This window comes from Pristis pectinata, chromosome 3 (assembly GCF_009764475.1).
Source record: "Pristis pectinata isolate sPriPec2 chromosome 3, sPriPec2.1.pri, whole genome shotgun sequence".
In the NCBI taxonomy this organism is placed as follows: domain Eukaryota; kingdom Metazoa; phylum Chordata; class Chondrichthyes; order Rhinopristiformes; family Pristidae; genus Pristis; species Pristis pectinata.
Window position 1 is genome coordinate 100,451,222 of NC_067407.1, and position 22,935 is coordinate 100,474,156.

General features: G+C 39.5%; 1 protein-coding gene across 10 annotated transcripts in view; it reads left to right on the forward strand.

Moving 5' to 3' along the window:
• fancl (FA complementation group L) overlaps positions 1–22,935 on the forward strand; it is a 56,866-nt gene that overhangs the window by 21,101 nt on the left and 12,830 nt on the right. For 4 of the 10 annotated variants that reach the window (XM_052012021.1, XM_052012024.1, XM_052012020.1 and 1 more), the window contains exons 5-9: positions 2,364–2,420; positions 3,311–3,388; positions 9,195–9,292; positions 19,116–19,212; positions 22,183–22,251. In XM_052012021.1, coding sequence (XP_051867981.1) covers positions 2,364–2,420; positions 3,311–3,388; positions 9,195–9,292; positions 19,116–19,212; positions 22,183–22,251 — 399 coding nt within the window. Of the gene's footprint in view, positions 1–2,363; positions 2,421–3,284; positions 3,389–9,194; positions 9,293–19,115; positions 19,213–22,182; positions 22,252–22,935 lie in introns of all 10 variants that reach the window. The other 6 variants (XM_052012026.1, XM_052012022.1, XM_052012025.1 and 3 more) reach the window with 4 other exon arrangements.

Below are 22,935 nucleotides of genomic sequence, written 5' to 3' on the forward strand. Positions count from 1 at the left end.
TGGCAATGAATTTCACAGATTCACCACCCTCTGGCTCAAGAAATTCCTCCTCATCTCTGTTCTAAAGGGGTGTCCTTTTATTCTAAGGCTGTGCCTGCTGATCCTAGATTCTCCCACTACTGAAAACATCCTCTCCACGTCCACTCTAGCTAGGCCTTTCAATATTCGGTAGGTTTCAATGAGATCCCCCCTCATCCAACTCCAGCGAGTATACACCCAGGGCCACCAAATGCTCCTCATACATTAACCTTTTCATCCCCAGGATCATTCTCATCAACTTCCTCTGGACCCTCTCTAACGCCAGCACATCCTTCCTTAGATGTGGGGCCCAAAACTGCTCTCAATACTCCAAATGTGGTCTGACCAATGCCTTAAAAGTCTCAGTATTACATCCTTGCTTTTATATTCTAGTCTTCTCAAAATGAATGCTAACATTGCATTTGACATCCTTACTACCAATTCAACTTGCAAGTTAACCTTTAGGGAATCCTGCACGAGGACTCCCAAGTCCCTTTGCACCTCCGATTTCTGAATTCTCTCCCCATTTACAAAATAGTCTATGCCTTTATTCCTTCTACCAAAGTACATGACCATACACTTCCCTATGTTGTATTCCACCTGCCACTTCTTTGCCCATTCTCCCAACCTGTCCAAGTCCTTCTGCAGACTCCCTGCTTCCTTAGAAATTCACACTGATTTCATTGACTTTATTGGGACCAAATTTCAGAAGTAGAACATGCCATGTGTCCCCCACAGTATTGTGTGTGTGTGTGTGTGTGTGTGTGTGTGTGTGTGTGTGTGTGTGTGTGTGTTATGTAACCAACCAAGGACAAATTTAAAACTAAATGTAAAATAAATAGACACAGCAGTAGACCAAAATGCCCCTTGTCCCCACTTCATCAATCAGTTAGTTCATGATTGATCCTGTGCCTTAATCCACTTTCCCTTCCATTCTGCTTGTCCTTAGATTTTTGGAGACCAAAGGAATCAGTTGATCTTAACCTTGAATATACTCAATGCCTGAGCATCCTTGGTCCTGAAGTTAAGAATTCAAAAGACATTCAACCATCTGTGACAAAGAAATTTATCCTTGTCTCCACCCTAAAGACAACCCTCTTCCCTTGGGTTGTTACACCCTAATTCTGCACTCCCTCGCTGGTGCAGCTTCTTAATACATACACTGTCATTTCGTCTCAGAATATTGGATGTGAACGTGATCATATGTCATTCTAAACTCCACTGTGTATGAGTTAATCTTAATTCAATCTTTCCCAATAAGAGAATCTTATCGTCCTAGAAATCAAGGTAGTAAATACATGCTGCGCTGACTTCAAAGTGAGTATATACTTTAGGTTCAGTGATGATAAGTGCACATTACTTTAAATGAGAGGGTTCACCAGACCCCTGTACAATCTCAGCAAGATTTCCTTGTCTTTTGTATTTCAAACTCCTTACAGTAAAGACAATATACCATTTATTGCTTTACTTGCTTCTGTACTTGCATGTCGTGAAGCAGTAAAACAAGATCCAACAAAACACTAACACTTACTACCCTAAAGGCAACCTATTTTAAAAAGTGTTCTACTTTTACGTTCTCTCAACTCAATGCCTATCCTTACTACTTCCCACATCATATTTGATCTGCCACCTTGCCCATTTGCTTCACTTGTGCATATCTCTCGTCAGATTCTTTGCCTCCTCTGCACAACTGAATTTTCTCCCTAGCTTTGTAGTTTTCGCAATTGTTGCACTCTTGTCTTGTTATCCAAGTCATTAATATAAACATAGCTGAGGGCCCAGGATCTGTTCCTAGGGTACTTTTCACAGGGTAACTTTTCCACCACCATTGTTAAATATGGACCAAAGAATAAGAAAAACATGTGTTTAAATATTCTTGTTAGAAGCATTTATGGTTCAGCTTTCAATGTTTCTTGAAACAATTTACCACTGTTACAAATCATTATGAGACTCTTTATTGTTCCCATTGCTTCCCTATTCATATTCACATTTAATCCACATGAAAATTTTGGAGTTTAGCTGTGTGATAGCTGTACAAAAATGTCTGTATGATCTTTAAAAGGAAAGCTTTTTGTTCAAATGAGTAATCATGCTTAGCCAAGTGTGTCAATTGAATTGAGGTCATGCTACTGCTTACAACCTCGTCTTTTAACTCCAGGATATTTTAGGCCAGCCAGATCGGCCCTCACATGCAGATTGGGTAAATTTGAGAAAACGGCAATTGGGGGCATTGACTCTGTTCCAGAAGTGAGCCCATAGTCTGCTTGAGGTTTAACACCATGTACAACATAGCTACAGCAGTTAATGACAAATCATTTGACTAATTTCTTTTTTTTCCTCACTAGAGACTGCAACAATCCACTGATCTAGTCAGCTTTATGCTGGAGTTTAAAACTGTTTTGGTAAGTAAAACTGCAGGTGAAACTAAAAGCCTGGAACTCCATAAAACGATGTATTTATATTTTCAATGGACTGTACACATCATACAGAAATATCTCCAGTTTATAATTCCGGCTTTTGAGCTCTGGTAGTAAATACTTGTCTGCTTTAACGTTTTGTTAAATATCACTTTACAATCTAGGATAAGTTTTTATTCTGAATTATCGATAAGTCGCTACGTTTAAAAGACAATGTGTAATAATATTGCCAAGGTGCAATCTCATGGTGGTGGATAAGGTTTGGATTTTAAAACTCATTCATGATGGAACAAGCCAGTATGATTGCACACACCATGGCTCAACCTGAATAGTCAGTGAGGAGGTACATTATTTCTCAAGAATCATTTAGAGCAAATTAGTACCTGATGAACCAGACCATACAATGTCTTTGCCTAACAACTATATTAATTGTGATTAGTTCATACAACTCAAAGATTCACTACACAGTTCAAACAAAAATCATTAATTGTTTAGTTACACAAGACCTGTGAGCATAGAGCTACATTGGCACAACTCAACTTAGTCACATTGATGCTGACCTGATTTCCAGGTGTTGACCTTGTGACCATACCCCACCATGCTTCCTTCATTCTGCTACTCTGCAGAGGCTGGAAATCTGAAATAAAAAGAGAAAATGCTGGAAACATTCTGTAAGTCGGACAGCATCTGTGGAAGGAGAAATGGATAACATTTCGGGCCAAAGGCCCTTTGTCAGGTCTTCAACCTGAAACAAAAAATCAGTTTCCCTTTTCATAGATGCGGCCTTCTGAGTGTTTCTGATATTTTCTGTTTTTAAGCCACTCAGTTATTCCTTTACATTATTTTCAGAAGAAACCTTATGCCTTTTTAATCAGATGGTGGATTTTGACGTGTGTTCCTGGATTCCAGGCATGAAACGTAATCAGCTCATTCTTGGAAAGGAGTATTTGCAGGTACATGCATACATGTGGGAAAAGTCAAAAAATCATTTTGTTTTAACCTTGAAAAAATTGTTAAAGGGGTTTATGAGGGGCTCGGGGAAGAAATTACAAATTTTCATTGCAATAAATATTTTTGTTTGTTCTTGCGTGTGAGTGGAGGACTGTTTTCAACAGATGTAAGCCAATTTTTTTTTTAAGTTGTCACCTCTTTCCTACAGTTCGTAGAAGTGCAAATTGTTTTTATTTCTGTTCATTGGCTAGCATAAAATATAAATCAATAACACCTCTAAAATTTAGTACTTTTAGTCCCTGGGGCATCTTAAGTGAGGATGAAAGGACTGGTGAATAATACATATTTCATGTACACTGAAAATTTGTATTATGATCACATTTTGGAAAATCCCATTGATTGAAGGAGCTCACTCTATTTTCCTGGCTCCCTAGTATGATGAGCAGGAAATGCTCACGTGCAGCTGCATTTGGGGGAGAGAGGTTGAGGAATAAGATTTGACAGTTAAAGCCTTAGCTGGGCATGTGCAGCAAAATCCCCAGTGAAATTTAACTAATAAAATCAGCAAACTATTTAAGTTCTTGAAAAGGTTGCACTTTCCACATGGCATATGATATAAAAATATTAATAGTTGTTAATCTGTTTTTTAATCTTTTGCCAAAGATACTTTAGAGGCAATATGTTCCATAATTTGCACTGCATTATCTTTCATTTCTTCACTCTGTGATGTGTAACGTTCCATCCAGAAGGGTCAGCCAAGATCACAGAAATGCTTTGAAAAGTTGCAAACAATTTTTGGAAAGGCCTTTAAACAGTAAATCACATCTATGTAAAGTTTGTGTTCTGTTTATTTTTCCCTGAACCTTGCGTTATCCAATCAGGATTCTTTAAACAAAAGATGACCAGATGAAAAGGTTATCTTATCCATTCCTTGAGGCAAGAACGATAGTGATTGTGAACAAGCCTTGAAAGTACAGTTATCCCATGTGTCTTTGTATGTTAACCTTGTCCATTATTTTGTGAGCAATGCCACACACACAAGGTGGCGATTAACTTTAGCCCTTGCACTGGCAACGGTGTTCAAAAATTTTGTTTTGTGCAGTTTTACTTTTCACTAAAAGAATATTAGCCCAGAAACCATTACACATATGAAAGATTGTTTCAGAAATTAGACAGATCAAGAATTGTGCTAAAATGATTTGGTGTGTTTTCTTCAGGTGCTGCTGAAATTCAAATCGGAGGCTCATAATAGCTCTCTGCTTTGATGGAAACGCTCCCCTGAGGCTGCTGGTGAATTTCCAGGGCATTATTCTTTTGCATGTTATAATCGCATGTCCTTTCTAAACCTCATTCATTCATGTAAACATCCCATTAGTTCATGCAAAATTCCAAAAATCTTTATATTAATTGGAATAAAAGATGGGAGCAAAGGCTGATGTGGCTTCACTTTTGACATGTAATGCCGTGTATTTTTTTTTAGTTTTAAAAGCCTGTGAGGATAAAGTAGTAGATAGTTTGAAAATGTTGAACTGGAGTAACTTGCATATTGAGAAGACCTTAAAAGGAAAACTCCTGTAACTTGCATCTCCCACTTTTTATTCCCTTGTTTCAATGAAACTAAAAATCATGAAAGATGCAGAATAGACAGTCTTTATTGTCTGGTTTAAACTTTCACACAAAGTCCACCACAGAGTGCAGATAACTAGTTTACCTCAGCAGTTTGAACATTATGTCTCAGCTTGTGGTTGATCATAGAGGCATTATACTGCTGAGGCACATCCACTGCATTTCTTCTAACGATGGGTGTGCTTTATATTTAATTTTTTTTATTATTAAGTTTATGTAAGTTATGCCAATGCTTAATTGAATGTTACCTACTGATGTTTTAAAACAAAATCTTTGGTGACAAGTGAAATCTTAAAATATAAACCATTAAAGTGTAATTTTGGTTCAGTGCCAAATCGCCTCGCTATAAATAGTTACAAAGTGAACAAAAAGTATCAAAACTCTAAATTTGGGATGGTGTGCATTTAGTTCCATAGGAATTGAGTGATCAAAGCTTATTTCCTTAAAAAATATCATATTCCATTGTTGTAAAACCTATACCTTTGTGTATTTTCGATTCTGTCATTAAAATACAATTATGATAGCTGTAGCTAATTTACGGCCAGTTCATATCTCGCTATAATTCTCATTCCAAGTTCTTCATTTTGCATCTCTTGTATGAGAGCATTGTTTTATAAAATTGTTCAAATGAGTCAGGTACATGGATAGGTAGGGTGATGGTTGGGTTGCATTGGGATTGAAATCACAAAGGGGAGGGGGCACGCAGGGAATGTCCGTGTGTTAAAGTATGCAAAAGCCCAGCATGACAAGCAGCAGAAGGCTCCCACCATGTCTAGCACTGTCTCACCTGTGGCAGAAGCTGCTTTGACTTTATTAGCCACTTCAGAACTCCCAGGAGTGGAGTGCAAGCACATCAACCTTGACCCTGAAGATACTGTTTAAGAATTTGATACAATAAATGAAGTGCCTTGGGATATTTTACTTGTGCTATATAATTGTATGTTGTTATTACTGCTGAGGCACATCCACTGCATTTCTTCTAACGATGGGTGTGCTTTATATTTCATTTTTTTTTATTTTCTTTTTAGTTTTTTCAATTGTGTATTTTTTTATTAAGTTATCAAATTTAGAAGGCTGTCAGCTATTTTGTAGGTTGACAGCTATGCTGTCTCGTGTGAAATGGGACCTCTCCTGCCTGTTTACATTTCCAAGGTACCTGCAGTCTTGTTTAGTTGTTACAAGGTATGTCATCTAGTAGACAGATCAAGAACTGAAGTCATTCAAGTTGCCAAGTTTTGATGCTAGAACCAAGACTAATTTGATTTCTAGTACTTTGCTAGAAAGTCCAGCATACTACTACAGAAGGTATCTTTCAACACTTATTTTTCCAACAAATATTCCTGCATCATAACTGCTCACCTTGGCTCTTCTTTCTTGGAAAGCAGCAATCAGGTACAATCTTTTCAACAAATGTTTCATGGTGTTACCTCCCTCCAAGACCAAGCATGATTTACATCATTGAAACTTTCATTTTATTTTGAGAGTTAGTGCTTGTGCTGTTGACCTGACTTGAGAAATGAAGTTTATAATGCATAAAGATTGGCAATTCCCAGTGGCTGTGCATTTTACAAAAAGCATGTAACAAAAATATAATGAACATAACCATTGTAGTATCCAAGTCCTATTGCAGTGCATGATTGGTATTGGTTTATTATTGTCACTTGTACCGAGGTACAGTGAAAAGCTTGTCTCTCAAACCGATTGTACAGGTCAATTCATTACACGGTGCAGTTACATTGAGTCAGTACAGAGTGCATTGATGTAGTACATGTAAAAACAATAACAGTGCAGAGTAAAGTGTCATAGCTACAGAGAAAGTGCAGTGCAATAAGGTGCGAGGTCACAACAAGGTAGATCGTGAGGTCACAGTCCATCTCATTGTATAAGGGAACTGTTCAATAGTCTTATCACAGTGGGGTAGAAGCTGTCCTTAAGTCTGGTGGTACGTGCCTTCAGGCTCCTGTATCTTCTACCTGTTGGAAGAGGAGAGAAGAGAGAATGTCCCAGGTGGGTGGGGACTTTGATTATGTTGGCTGCTTCACCAAGACAGCGAGAAGTAAAGACAGAGTCCGAGGAGGGGAGGCTAGTGTCCATAATGCGTTGGGCTGTGTCCACAACTTTCTGCAGTTTCTTGCGGTCCTGGGCAGAGCAGTTGCCGTACCAAGCCGTGATACATCCAGATAGGATGCTTTCTATGGTGCATCGGTAAAAGTTGGTGAGAGTCAAAGGGGACAAACCAAATTTCTTTAGCCTCCTGAGGAAGTAGAGGCGCTGGTGAGCTTCCTTGGCCTTGGCTTCTACGTGATTTGACCAGGACAGGCTGTTGGTGATGTTCACTCCCAGGAACTTGAAGCTCTCAACCCTCTCGACCTCAGCACCATTGATGTAGACAGGTGTATGTACACCTCCCCCTTTCCTGAAGTCGATGACCAGCTCTTTTGTTGACATTGAGGGAAAGGTTGTTGTCATGACACCATTCCACTAAGCTATCTCCTTCCTGTACTCTGACTCATCGCTGTTTGAGATACGGCCTACAATGGTGGTATCATCTGCAAACTTGTAGATGGAGTTAGAGCAGAATCTGGCCACACAGTCATGAGTGTATAGGGAGTAGAGGGCTGAGGACGCAGCCTTGTGGGGCACCAGTGTTGAGAATGATCGTGCCAGAGGTATTGCTGCCTATCCTCACTGATTGCAGTCTGTTTGTTAGAAAGTTAAGGATCCAGTTACGGAGGGAGGTGTTGAGTCCTAGGTCTTGGAGTTTGGTGACAAGCTTACTTGGGATTATTGTATTGAAGGCAGAGCTGTAGTCAGTAAACAATAGTCTAATGTAGGTGTCTTTACTGACCAGATGCTCCAGAGCTGAGTGTAGGGCCAGGGAGATGGCATCTGCTGTAGACCTGTTTCGGCAATGGGTCCAGGTTGTCTGGTAGGCTGGAGTTGATGCGTGCCATGACCAACCTCTCAAAGCACTTCATGATGGTGGATGTCAGAGCCACTGGTCAGTAGTCATTGAGGCATGTTACCTTGCTTTTCTTCGGTACCGGGATGATGATGGTTGTCTTAAAACAGGTGGGAACCTGAGATTGAAGCAGGGAGAGGTTAAATATGTCTGCAAATACTTCTGCCAGCTGATCAGCACAAGATCTGAGCACACGGCCAGGGACACCATCTGGGCCAGGTGCTTTCCTCGTGTTCACTCTCCAGAAGACTGATCTTACGTCCTCCACTGTGATCACAGGTTCAGCTTCATTGGTGGCTGTCAGGGTGGATGGCGATAATCCACTTCCCTTCTGTTCAAAACACACATAGAATGTGTTAAGTTCATCTGGAAGGGATGCGCTGTTGTTAGCTACGCAGCCTGACTTCGTCTTGTAGCCTGTTATGGCATGTAAACCCTGCCATAACTGATGGCTGGTCAGGGACTCTATTTTGAGTCGGTATTGCCTCTTAGCATCCCTGATAGCTTTCCGAAGGTCATACCTCGATTTCTTGTACAGATCAGGATCACCAGATTTGTGTGCAGCGGTCCTCTCCTTCAGTAGGGAGTGGATCTCTCGGTTCATCCATGGTTTCCTGTTTGGGAACACCCGTATTACCTTCTTTAGTACACAGTCCGCCACACACTTGCTGATTAAAGTCTGTGATGGTGGTAGCATACTCATCAAGGCTGGCAGCTGAGTCTTTGAACATGGACCAGTCCACTGTCTCAAAGCAATCATGTAGTAGCTCATCTGTTTCCTCAGACCAGCAATGCACGACTCTCTGTACCGGGTCCTCCCATTTTAGTTTCTGTTTGTATGCAGGGAGGAGGAGCACAGCCTGGTGGTCTGATTTCCCAAAGTGTAGATGAGGGGTGGCTCGAAAGGCATCTTTGATGGTTGTATAGCAGTGGTCAAGGGTGTTGGCACCCCTGGTGGAGCAGGAGATGTGCTGGTAGTATTTTGGTAACACACTCTTGAGGTTGGCCTGATTGAAGTCCCCTGTGATGATGAAGAGGGCCTCAGGGTATCCTGTCTCCAGGTTGTTGACCACGGAGTATAGCTCATTGAGTGTAGGCTTCATGTCCGTCTGTGGAGCCTGTGGAGTCCATCCAATATACTAGCAAAATTGGGGTTTTCTACAGAAATTGTCTGATAAACGCATAGATAGTTGTTGAACAATAACTTCTCTCTTTTTCAGGAAATTGCATTAAGAAACAAACATGACCTGCAAAGTCACCCACCTCCACAGTATTATGCACGGCTTATTAAAGAGATTGAAACCCTGGGTTGGGATAAGTAAGTTGTGATATCTTTCAGTTCTATGATAAATTAATACACATCTGCTTGTGTCTATAGAATTTACAGTACTACTGTTCTAAAAATTGTATTTATTATTTAATATTAAATATTTATTAAGGATAATGGCCACAACAGCAGGATTCGTAAGTTTCTCATGCATGCTGCTGATTGCCAGCTGATCTGTGTCTTTCAAGATGGTACTTTTCCAACCTTTTCAGAAATCATGTGTTTTGGCCTTTGCATGGCCCCTGGTGGTTCAGGAACTGCATTGCTAGAGGCTAAATTTTAATTTTCTCTCTGCTATCTTTCCCATGCTTTTGAAGCCAAGGGGAGGCCTAATCAAGATAGTTGTTAAAAATATTTCTATTTGATAAATACAGAGAAACTATTTATCTTTGTAAAAGAATCCAGAATAAAGGAACACAATAAAGCTAAAGCTGATAATTTCACTTGTAAGGCAGGATAGACCATTCCGCAGTTAGAGAGGAAATATTAGTTGCTACACAAATAATTTATGGATTCTGTATTAAAGTTTTCAGTGTTGATTTAGATATTTTTGTTGATATAAGGCTAAAGAGAGATATGGAACAAAAGTGGGTAAATGGGCATATTCCAGTTCCTAGCATCTCTTGGGAGCAATATATTAGCTGATTTGCAGTATGCGATCATTGTTAAGATTTGTTTGTGGTATTTGAAAATTATCAAAGCTACTTGCAAAATGTTTGATCTGAAAGATCTGCTATCTTTGCAATGCTTAATGCAATGAAATCAATGTTGATCTTTTGGTGTAAATTTTTGGAGATATTAAGGACTGGGGGAAATCCTGTATGCAACTTGTTACAGTTCTACCAGGGAGCTGCACATGTATTATCCTATATCCAAGTGGATGACAAATCCTGTAGATCCGTCTCCTTCTGCCTTCTGTTCTTGCAGTTGTAGTTGCTCATTCCTGCTATTGCTGCTCCTTGCAGGAAACAAAAAATGGATTGTCAGAGGACCCTCTGATAGTTGTTTACTATCTAGTAAAGGCCATAGAAATTGCCTTGACACCATTATTTAATAAGCCAATGTCAATGGAGCACATCTTCCCTTGCTTCTGAAGTTGCTGGCCATCTGCATCTAGGCCATTTTTTTTCTAGTGTAGACCCTGGTACAGTCTTTTAATGGAGCGCAGCTCCCAGCACTTTGGCATGACTGAGTGCGGCATAGGGGCTAGCTCATTGCAGACAGCTAGCTGCACTTGCAGCATGGCTTTGGCAGCCAATTGAACCCTGCTCCCAGTCTCACCAGCTGTCAAATAGTAACAAAAATAGAATATTTGTGAATGTCTGTAAGATTTGCAGTCAATAATACCTAGGAGTTGTTAAACCTTTACAATACTATATACTTGTAATTAACATTTTAAGACCTGGAAATCATATACCCACACAAAATTTAAAACATTTGAAAGTGGGAAATGTTGTATTTGTGCCAGGTTTCATTTTTTCTTTCAAAGTAGAAGGAGGCCATTTCAACCTATCAAGTCTGTGCTGGCTGATAACAGTCCAATTCTCCCACTAATTCTACCTGTAATCTTTTCTCGCCATGTTCCCATCAATTCCCCTCAGATTCTGCTACCACCTGCACAAATGCGAGCAATTTACAGTTGGAAATCTACTTGCTAGCCTGTGTATCTTTGGGTTGTGTTAAAGAAACTGGAGCAACCAGAGAAAATTTATGGAATTCTTTGCCATGTACAGCAGTGGAGGCCCGATCATTGGAGGCGTTTAAGGAGGAGATAGATAGGTATCTAATTAGTCAAGGTATCAAGGGATATGGGGATAAGACCGGAAATTGGGGCTAGAAAGGAATAGCTTTTTTTTCTCTTTTTCTTTTTTCCTTTTTTTTTCTTTTTTTTCTTTTCCTTTAGCTCATGGAGCAGACTCGATGGGCCAAATGTCCTACTTCTGCTCCCTTGTCTTGTGATCTTGTGAAATCCACATAGTCACAGAGAACATGCAAACTCTACACAGACATCAGAGGTTGGGATTCTCTCTGCTAAATCCTCCAAATTCACAAGAAGACTAAGCAAACCAATATCAGCACCTTCTCCCAAGGCAACATTCCGAGCATTTAGGCTCTTGTTATAGTCAGTTGGCTCAATTGAGCAGGTCTTATCATTCACATTTCCATTCACAGGATATAGAACGGTACAGCACAGGAATAGGCCCTTCAGCCCACAACCACTGTGCCAACCACGACGTCAATCCAAACTAATCCCATATGCCTGCACACGTTCTGTATCCCTCTATTCCTTGCATGTTCACATGCCTCTTAAACATTGCTATAATTTCCGCCACTTCCCCAGGTAGTGCATTTGAGGAACCTACCAATCTTTTTTTTTGGAAAGTTTGCCTCATAAATCAGCTTTGTAACCTTGCACCTCTCACTTTAAAGCTATGCACTGTAGTCATAGAGTCATACAGAATGGAAGCAGACCCTTCAGCTCAACTTGTCCATGCTGACCGAGATGCCCATCTCAGCTAGTCCCATTTGCCCATTTTTGGCCCATATCCTTCTAAACCTTTCCTATCCATGTACCTATCTTCTTTTAAATGCTGTTATTGCACCTGCCTCAACCACTTCCTCCTGGCACCTCGTTCCATATACATTAGTTAACCCTCGGGTCCCTTTTTAAAATTTTTCCCGTCACCTTAAACCTATGCCCTCTAGTTTTCAATTCCCTTTCCCTGGGCCTTTACCAACCTATCACTTGTGTTGCCACTTCGAGGGAGCTATGGACTTGCACCCCAAGATCCCTCTGCACATCAGTCCTCCTAAGGGTCCTGCCATTTACTGTATACTTTCCTCTTAAATTTGACCTCCCAAAGTGCAACACATCACATCACACTTGTCAAGATTAAGCTGCATCTGCCACTTCTTTGCCCACATTTCCAACTTGCCTGTATACTGCTGATTACTTTGACAACCTTCCTCACTTTCCACAACTCTACCAATTTTTGTGTCGTCTACAAACATATTAGTCAGCTCATCTACATTTTCATCAATATCGCAAACAAGAGGTACCAGCACTGATACTTGCAGAACACCACTGGTCACAGGCCTCCAGTCAAGATAATACCCCTCCACCAATACCCTCTGTCTTCTATGGTCCAGCTAAATTTGAATGCAATCTACCAAATCTCCATGGAACACATGTGCCCTAATCTTCTGGATTAGCCTACTTTGAGGGACATTATCGAAAGCTTTACTAAAGTCCATGTATACAACGTTCACTGCCCTAACCTCATCAATCATCTTCATCACCTCCTCAGAAATAGAACATAGAACAGTACAGCACAGGAACAGCCCTTCGGCCCACAATGTTGAGCTGAACTAATTAAATTAGTAATCAAATGCCGAACTAAACTAATCCTTTCTGCCTACGCAATGTCCATATCCTTCTATTTCTTGCACATTCATGTGCCTCTCTAAGAGCCTCTTGAACACCCCTATCGTATTTGCTTCCACCACCATCCAGGCAGCACATTCCAGACACCCACTGCTCTCTGTGATTTTTTTAAAAAAACTTACCCCTCACACCTCCTTTGAACTTTCCACCTCTCACCTTAAATGCCTGCCCTCTGGTATTAGACATTTCAACCTTGGGGAAAAGATACTGGCTGTCTACTCTATCTATGCCTCTCATAAACTTATAAACCTCTATCAGATCTTCCCTCAGCCTCTGCCACTCCAGAGAAAACAACCCAAGTTTGTCTAACCTCTCCTTATAGCATGTACCCTCTAACCCAGGCAGCATCCTAGTAAACCTCCTCTGAACCCTCTCCAAAGCTTCGACATCTTTCCTATAATGGGGCGACCAGAACTGAATACCGTACTCCGGATGCGGCCTAACTAGAGTTTTATAAAGCTGCAGCATAACTTCCTGACTCTCGATTAAGTCAGGAAGATAACTGACTCGAAAAATAACTCAATTGAATCTGTAAAACATGACATGCCCCAGACAAAGTCATGCTCACTATCCCTAATAGATCTGTGCTTTTCCAGATGTGAGTAGATTCTACCTTTAAGAATCTCCAATAATTTCCCTATCACTGATGCAAGGCAAACGGGCCTATAATTTCCTGATTTTTCTCTATTGCCCTTAAACAGAGGAACAACATTGGATATTCTCCAGTCCTTTGGAACCTCACCTGTGGCTAAAGAGGATCAAAAGGTCTATGTTCTAGCCCCAGCAATCCCTCTCCTGCCTCTCTCAAAAACCTGGGATAGATCCCATCAGGCCCTGGTGTCTTACCCGCCTTAATATTCTTCAGGAGCCCCACAGCTCCTGCTCCTTGATATCAACTTGCCCTAGAATATCAGCATATCCCTCCCTGGTCTTGCAGTCTTCCACTTTCTTCTCCTTCGTGAATACCAAAGCATAGTACTCATTCACTACCTTTCCCATTTCTTCTGGCTCCCAGCATAAATTCCCTCCTTTGTCCTACTGTCTCCCTAGTTATCCTCTTCTTTTTAATGTACAGTATGTATGAAATGCCTTGAGATTCTCCTTAGTCTTACTCATCAAAGACATTTCAGGGCCCCTTTTAGCCCTCCTAATTCTGTGTTTAAGTTCTCTCCTGGCTCCTTTATTTCTCAAAGGCCTTGTCTGATTTCAGCTTCCTAAACCTCACATTTGCTTTCTTTTCCTTTTTGACTAAATTTGCAACATCTCTTGTCATCCAAGATTCCCAAACCTTGCCGTCCTTGTCTCCCTTCCTCACAAGAACAAGTTTGTTCTGAATTAGGAATGCCGGAATAGAAACTCTGTTCCAAGCCCTATCGTGGGAAGGGATTACTAGGTGGACAGAAAAATACTGTAGATACAAGAATGTATTCAAAGCTTCCTTGAAGAAATGCACCATCCCCATTGGCTCCTGAGAATCTCTGACCCATGACCACTTAAAGGGAAGAAGGAGCATTTGGAGTGGTATTGAGAACCTCGAGAGCATGCATTGGGACCCTTTGTAAGCAGCTGAAAGGGGGCACCAAGTCACTATCCATCTGCCTATCCCATTAGCTGCCTTATGCCACATCTGTGGAAGAGCCAGTTCCCATATTGGCCTCATCAGTTCCTCAGGGCCCAAAAACTGGACAGGAGGCGTGTCGATCTCGATGATGAGGTACTACCGAAGAATAAGGAAAAGCAGCATGCTGACAGAGACCTGGTCGGTTGGCTTCCAGCCTGAGAACCCTGTTGGTCTACAAGCAGACAAGGACAGCTGGAACAGTAAGGTGGAAGATGCCATTGCTGGCACAGGCCCGTGCTGGAAAGTTGGACCTGTGAAAACATCTGGATAGGTTTCAGTACAGGTGCAGTGTGAGGGTTGAAGATGTGCCCCAACAGAAAATTTCAATAATCTACCTGTTTTCAACAGAGGATCCTTTTCATTGCAGCAGGATATGTCACCCACCTGATATGCCAGTTGTGCCCATGGTATGCCAGTTTATAAAATATTCAGCTATAAAGCTAACGATAATCAAAATTGTATTTGGATTCTTGAATCAGTACAGATTTCATATATTCTATGGGTTAACTAAAATGTAGATGGGCACTGACTGCATTAAATAAAATCAACTTAAACATCAAATTGGTTAGATCTTCAGCATGATTTCAAATCTTTTTGGATGAAATTTTTGATATTTCTATTTCCCTGTTTATGCTGAAAAATGGTGTGATGGAGAGGCAGAATTAATCCCTTTTTTTACCAACATACAACGAGTGGTTATAGCAGAGATGCCAGCGAACTGCTCCAACGTACAGATAACTTTTTGGTTGTTTATAGTCCTTTGTGGTGACCTGAGTGACCCTGTAATCTTTATAGCACTCATTGTGGTGTGTTCACTGGTGCAGTTCCAGTTATGCTCAGCCTGACTTTCAGCACTTTTCAGTATCAGACCATTAGATTCTTTGAAAAATCAGTGCTAATCTTGATTTTGAAAAGTGCACATAGGTTGCTCCATAACTTTCTCTGCAGTGAGCAATATTCTTTCTGGAACTCAGTCAATTATTGTTTATGGGCTATCCAATATTTTATGTTAACCTTTTGTCTGCCTCTTGGCTTGCATATTGCTTATTTGTTAAATTGGTACATAGTTTAAGGTGCTACAATCAAGCAGCAAAAGTGAAATTTCAGTATAATTGTTCAACACAGACTATGGAATGCTGAATGTTAAATTCTAGTCATGCGTGCAGAGGAAGACATGTATCCTACTGTGAATGTGCTGAAGGAAAATCTATCTGAGAAGTTTAATGTAGTCTTGCAACTTGCCTGTTATTACTGAAGACCAAATCTCTTTAAACCACTTTCATTGTAAGGTGAACTTATTGAAGCTGCAGCTGGTGGATGAAGTGATGATTTAAATGAGAAGCAGCACAATGTGATCATCCTTGTGGTGCTAAATAGTGACTCCTTAATTTCTATTCTTATAAATGGGTTAAATTTAAAAACTGACTAAGCTTCCAAGCCTCTTCCTTTAATTTATTTGAATTAATCAAGAAAAGACTGGCAGAGGATAGATAATGTTGACTACTGGGTATCAACTTGTACCAGAGTTCACAACTATAAATCATGTAACCGCTTACTAAGGCTAGGTTTTTATGCTGAAGATAAGGTATTGAACCAAAGTAGTGTTGTTATGTCTTGTTTACACTGATATAAATTTTTTAAAAAGACAGCAAACTACTTATTTAAAGCGATACTTCCTGTTCTAGCAAAACGTTCTGTTCCATAAGAAATGGTACACCAAAGTTCAACTGAAAATTTCCAACTCCCTTAATAGCTGCTTTGAATTTTCTTCAAAATGCTATTTACTTGGGACTGATACTGGCTTCTGGTTCGGTACTAGCACTGCATTACATCTTAGCAGAGCAGATACAAGATGCATTTCACTTTTGCAGTTTCGCAAATAAAATGGTACACTCTGTTACAGCTGTGATGTGAGATGAATTGGTATTTCAGCAATCCATGACAATTGGTTTTGGTCTTGACATTTGCAAGGAAAACCAAACATATCCAACTACATGGAGAAAATAAATGTCACACCCCAGCATTTAGGAACCGGGAGCATATCTTGCCCGAGGTTCACCCATGAGATGAATGTGACCACTGCTGGAGTTTCCAGTATTTTAGCTGTAGTATTATGATATTTTGTGTATAAAAATGGATATTTCCTCCATTATTGTGAGACCGCTGTACGGATATCAGAACAGGAGATGCAACTTGGCTTCTTAGACCCATGAAGTTACAGCTGATTCTACCTCTGTATAGCTTTCTCTGGATTTAAGTCAACACTCTTACTTATGTATATCTGTTGATCTCAATGCTGAAATTATTGACCATCTCACCTTTTGAGGTGAGTTCTAAATTTCACTGTTTTTTGTATCTAAAGGTGCTTGCTGATATTCTCACAAAGACCCTACTCTGCTTTTAAGCATGTAGTTATTTGGCTATAAGTGAAAATAGTTTAACGATGCTCTTGAATCACCTTTTTGACAGCCTTGGCTATTCTGCCTCTTAACTTTCTGCGCACAAAGTTAGCTGGCCAACCTTTTGCGTACGTTTTCATAATTAATCCATTTAGCCCAGAAAGATTTATCTTTGGCCCTCTTGGCAAAATGAAGTATGGTACTCTAGATTAGGTCTAAGGCTTGGTCCAACTGAAACATTATTTCCTGTTCTCCATTCTCCAATCCCTTTCAAGGGTGAAGGGGGAATGTAAATATTGAATTGGACTTTTTAATTAACTTTTTGTACCTCTTAGCTTTTAGTGATGTGCAGGGACACCCACGTACTTTTGGTCCTTTACTGTTGTCTGTCTGTCCATCTGTCTTGGACTCAAAGTTGGCAACTCCAAATTTATCCACATTGAATACTGTCTGTCTCCAGATTTCACCACTTACTTTATGTGCAATTTCCTGCTTCTACTTTTATAATAGTGAAAAGTTGATACCGAGTTCCTGTCAGTTCATTCTTACCTAAATGTGCAGCCATTCTGTTTCAGATGTTAAATTTCATAACTGCACAACTAACATTAAAATGACAGGTTAGTAGTTTTGTTTTAAATAAAGCAGTAACATTTGTAATTTTGTAACTAAATGGCAGCGTGTTTGAATTTAGAGAGCTTTGTAATGCTAAGGTAGTCTTTTCTTTCTACTACCTAGGTTAGAAACTGTCTGGTCCTGAAAACTTGTCTCTCTTAAGCCTTGCTATTTTCTCAATTACCATTCTTTTTTACTTAAGTCTGTGAGGTTCTTTCATTACACTTCCATGATAAAAAAGTGTACAAGGTTGTTGTGTACTTGTCTATTGTAATGTCATCTAAATAAATTTTATTGACGCCACGTTTCCTTTACTATTCAATAGAGATGTATCAATGATTGCTTTCGTAGTTAAGCTTGATATCTTACGAGTTTTCTCCTCTTAGAAAACAGTTTTTCTTGGTGTAGGAACATAGAGTGGACCAATGAGCTACTTAGCCATACAAACCTTTTACATACGACAATCAGCTGGAGGAACTCAGCAGATCGAGCAGCATCTTTAGGGTCCTGATGCAGGGTTTTGATCCGAAACGTCAATGGTCCCTTTCCCTGCACAGATGCTGCTCAACCCACTGAGTCCTTTCAGCAGATTGTTTCCAGATTCCAGCATCTGCAGTCTCATCTGTCTCCAAGCCTCTTGCATAACTCTGCAATTATGATTGTTGAACAATTACCTAATGCATTGGAACAATCTTTGATAATATCCCTTAAATACCCCTGATTTTAGCAAAATCTATCAAACTTAAAATCTAACAATTGACCTAGTGCTAATTATTATTTGAAGAGTTCTAAGACTTTCTGTATGTAGAATTCTCTTCTAACTTCACTCCTGGAAAGCCTGATCCTGACTTAACGTTCATCAGAAGTCGGTGATCAACAATCAAAAGTTTCTGGCAAATTCTTACTACTTTAACCCTTTCTGAAGCACTGACTGCTTTGACTTTGTGCTGCACTAGTTAAGATTGGCTAACTCGGTACTGAAAGAGGTTAATCCAGGGATCTTACTCGCTGATTTGACTTGCCACCACATCACGTGGGAGTGCAAATGACTTAAACTGTAATAGTTTTACTACCTTCAGTGAGAAAAGTTTAGTAATTGATTACCAGATATCAATATAAAGAGTAGAGTGTCCTACTAGAATGTGTTTATAGAATTGGCATTTCTCTCCCTTTAAGTGAACCACATTGATGAATTTCCTACTTACAATTGCACACAGTTAGTGATAAAGCTGCAAAAGCAGAAACTTGGAGAACCTTTATGTGGACCAATGATCAGTTTTGTTGAAAATATTAATAGTTTGCAAGACAAAAGCTTTAATGAGAAGGAGCAGATTAAAAGTGAATAATTTTGAGGTTTAAAAAAATCCTGCCTGGCCTAACGCCGTATAAAACTGCAAAAATTGATCAAAGGACTGACAGGATGTTTTATGTGTGCATAAGTAAAGGCTGACAGGAACCTGCTGTGTGTGCCAAAGGTACCTATGATGGAAAACTGAAACATGGTGCTCACTGACCACAGCGTGAGCCTTGACACGGATCATAAATAATTTTCTGATATATGATCACATTAAGCAGCAGACTGGTGTATTAACAACAGTAAATCTGTGACAGCAGAAATGCTTGGCACTCAAGACCTTGTCTTTTTGATATTAGTTTCAGATTAATAGGAGTAAAGCAAACACATCAAATTGCTAGTAGACTTTGATTTCATAAACCTTTCATATATTTTCTTCTCAGGCTTGCTTATATGGATACAGAGTTCAGGACCATTAAGCTGAAGGCTGAGGATTCTGCAGGTCGAGAGCATATGATCACAATTAAATTAAAATCAAAGGTGAGGAACCAGTAATGGATTTTAAGATATAGTGTTGAGATTTCATGTGAACAGCAATTTAGTATATTTTTTTAAATGGAACTGATATTGGATACAGGAAGATGTATTTATTTACCAGGGCAAATGAAGAATTAGATACTATTTGATCTTGCATTTTCATCCTACTTCGGTTTTGAGGTTGTAGACTTGTGGGGAAAAAAAAATGACTGATTCAGAGTTGCATTCATGTTTTTTTTTACACGAGTTGATTCTCTGGCAAAGCAATGTAACTGCTTGGAGTAAATTAAGTTGATCTTGATTATTTGATGCTAACTTTTAGCAGAAGCATATTTGACCTCTCAAGCTGTACGGGAAATCTATCAACGATATTCAGTCAGTCTATTAAAACAAATGAAATGTTCTTCTAGTGACTCAACAAGATAATGCAGCAGGTGACTGAGCCATACAAAGCAGCATCCTAGATTTGTTTTCTCTATATGCTGAATCGTCTAAGCCTAGGCAGGAATTAGTATGGACACACAAATTTGCCCTCAGCATGAGTCTGTAAATATGGTTGGGTGTTCCAAGCTAGAAGTGACTGCTGAAAAGTTGCTTGTTTTTTCATTTCTTTGTTCATGGGATGTGATATTCAGAGTGATCCCAGCATTTACTCTTCATCTCTAATTGCCCCTGAACTGAAGCAGCTTTGGCGATGGATCTGGAATTGCACATGGCTGTTTTCCTTTCCTGAAAGTTCATCAATGAGCCAGATGGGACTTTTCAATAATCCAGTACTTATGTAGTTATAATTATTGCAAATACCTTTTTAAATTTCATTTTTGAATTTTTAAAATTATTTGAATATACATTTCTCTGTCATGCTGGGATTTGAACTTGTGTCTTTGGATCAATGGTTCTGAGCTCTGGCTATTAGACCAGCAACTTGACCATTACTGTACATGGACTTGATCATCTTTTGTTGTCCCACAGTGAAGTAGCTTGAAAATATTGTGTGAAAGATGGGAGCAACAACTAGACATAGTACCACTTAACATATCCATGTAAGTGTTCCTTGGAAGAATTAGTGGTTTGAGAAGAACTGAAGTGAAAATTGTAGATCGAAGGTGGAGTTGCATCCACTAGGTTATTGTCAGAAGCTAAAGTTAATGATGCAACCCCATAGTTATATCAGCGTTTAACATTCATTTAGTTTTTAAAAACAATATTTGGGGGAAAAAATCTGACTGTTGAGGAAGTTAGCATTTTATTGGTTACTCTAGTGATCCAGTATTCCTCAGTGCCGCTTACAGAATGGCACTCCCCATTTTCTTGTGTTCGTGCTTCCAGAGTGGCACTTGAACCCAACCTTCTGACTCTTGAAGTGAATATGAGTCGGAGGCACCATGTTTGTCACCGAAGGACTGGCTGTTCCTGAATTTTTGAGATACTTCATTATTTAATCTCTGCTTTTGGTTGGTTGGAGTACTATGATGTCTCTTTCTATACCAAAGCCACTACAACTTGCAAAGGTCGAAGAATAAGTCTGTAATCCAGCCACTCTACCCGTTTGTGTTTTTAACAAAATGGGTGTATTATTCACTCAAATTGATGATTTGCTTTCATTTTTAAAAACAGGAAACTTCTTGTGTTTTGGGAATTAGATGTAGTTTTAATTGCCCTTTGATCCTTTTGGGCAGCAAAAGCATGGTAACACCACTGCCTGGAAATTCCCCTCCAAGTCACACACCATCCTGACTTGGATATTGCCATTCTTCACCATTGCTGAATGAAAATACTGGAGCTCTCTTCCTAAAAAGTATTGTGGGTATACCCACACCTTAAGGACTGCAGTGGTTCAAGAAGACAGCTCACCACCTTCTCAAGGGCAATTAGGGATGGTAATTAAATGTTAGCTCAGCATGTGAAGTCCACGTCCCTTCAACACATGTTTTTTTTTATAAAAGAGTATATTTTACAAACAAGCAAACTGAGGATGGATGAATCTCTGATTTCTGGAATTTGAAATATTATACTTGTGTCAACAACTCTAATGTAGAAATGGTATAGTTCAGCCAAGAAATGTCTTGAATTGTTTACACTGGCTTTCAAATGCAACTAGGTCACTGATGATCAGTTTGGGATTATTTTGCCCCCAACACAAGGCAATAATATTGAAACCAATTTGTCAAGCTCCAGTTCTGCCTTGGTTGCAGCTAATTCAAAGAGTTAAGACTCAAAGAGCAAGAACCAAATTTCACATATTTTATGGTTAGTAATAACTACTGATACGTTGCAAAGCCTCGTTTAACCTTAAAAAAAACATTCTGGCGGTTGTACAGTGTATTGAATTTCAATTGTTATTTATTAATTTTTCATGGATTGAAATTTTTATGATAGTATATGTGTGCTTACTAACTTTGGTTGGGGAAAGGGAATGGTGGGAAGGAAGAGAGATTGATCCATGAAATGTGACCAAAGTAAAATGAAGGTTTAATACTTTGAGTCATGCTGTCAGGGGGAAAAATGCATATGAGTGAATCTGTATCTGCACCAACACCTAACTAATCAGATAACTGTCTCATAGAGTCATACAGCATGAAAACAGGCCCTCCAGCCCACCGTGTCCATGCCAACCATTAGGTTCCTTTGTTTTATGAATCCTGTTTTCCAGCACTTAACCTGTAGTCTTCTATGCCACAGCATTTCATGCAGTCATTTAAATATTTCTTAAGTTTTGTAAGGGTACCTGCTTCCACCATCGCCTCACATCCAGATTTCTTTCTCAAATCCATTCTAAATACCCTAATCTTAATCTAAGCATCTCCTCCAATACTAATTTTAAAAAAAATCCTCAAATAAGCTTCTTCGCAGGAATTTGTGTGATAAAGGTCTGTAAACAAATTGAGAGATCAGAAGTCTTTCATTTTCACTTTTGTGATATCCCTCAATGTTAGCAAAGTAGTCCTTATTTGATATTTTTTCTGTTTTCAGTATCCAGCTGAACCACCTGACTGTGTCACAGATTTCCCTGTTCCATTTGTGCTTTCTTGGACGCATGAGGTACTGGTCAAATTCTGCAATCCCTTTTATTTCTACTGTAGATAATTCGTATGTTTTTTCTAGTACCATTGCAGCAATCTGTTTATGAAATTTAATAAAACTGACTTTGCTGTAACTAAGCCTGCTTTTAAGATAAGCTTCTTTAAAACAATATGTACTCTAAAATGCTTACGAAAGCATCAAAGTCATTTGTTTGCTCGCGACTCTCCCTGTGATTTATTAGGTTCATCTAATAATTGGTTGAGCTGTGGCAATGGGGTAACTTCCTGGTCATTGCTGGTCTTAGCCAGGAGCTGGAAGAAGAAAGTTAGTCGGAGTTTGTATTCCTGATGCCCATGCAAACATATCCATGCTAAATAGAGTTTGGGTGGAGAAACATTGGATTTGGCTATGATGGGGCCATGTAATCAAGTGGCATAATCACTTGCTGGTGCTCAATTATGTATCACGTTTCACTTATCACTTGGGTAACATATCAGCAGGTGACTGATTGGCAGAAGGAAATTAAGAGGGGAGAAAAATCTGCATCATTGAGTCTCCTAAACAAAATAAGTAATAGATATTTGAAATTTGTCATTGTTCCATGTTGTCTGGCAAGACACTGCTGATGGGATTGCCAATTTTCAGCTGTCTCGATAATTATTAGTTCTATTATTCAGTGATAACTAATTAGGATTTTGATTG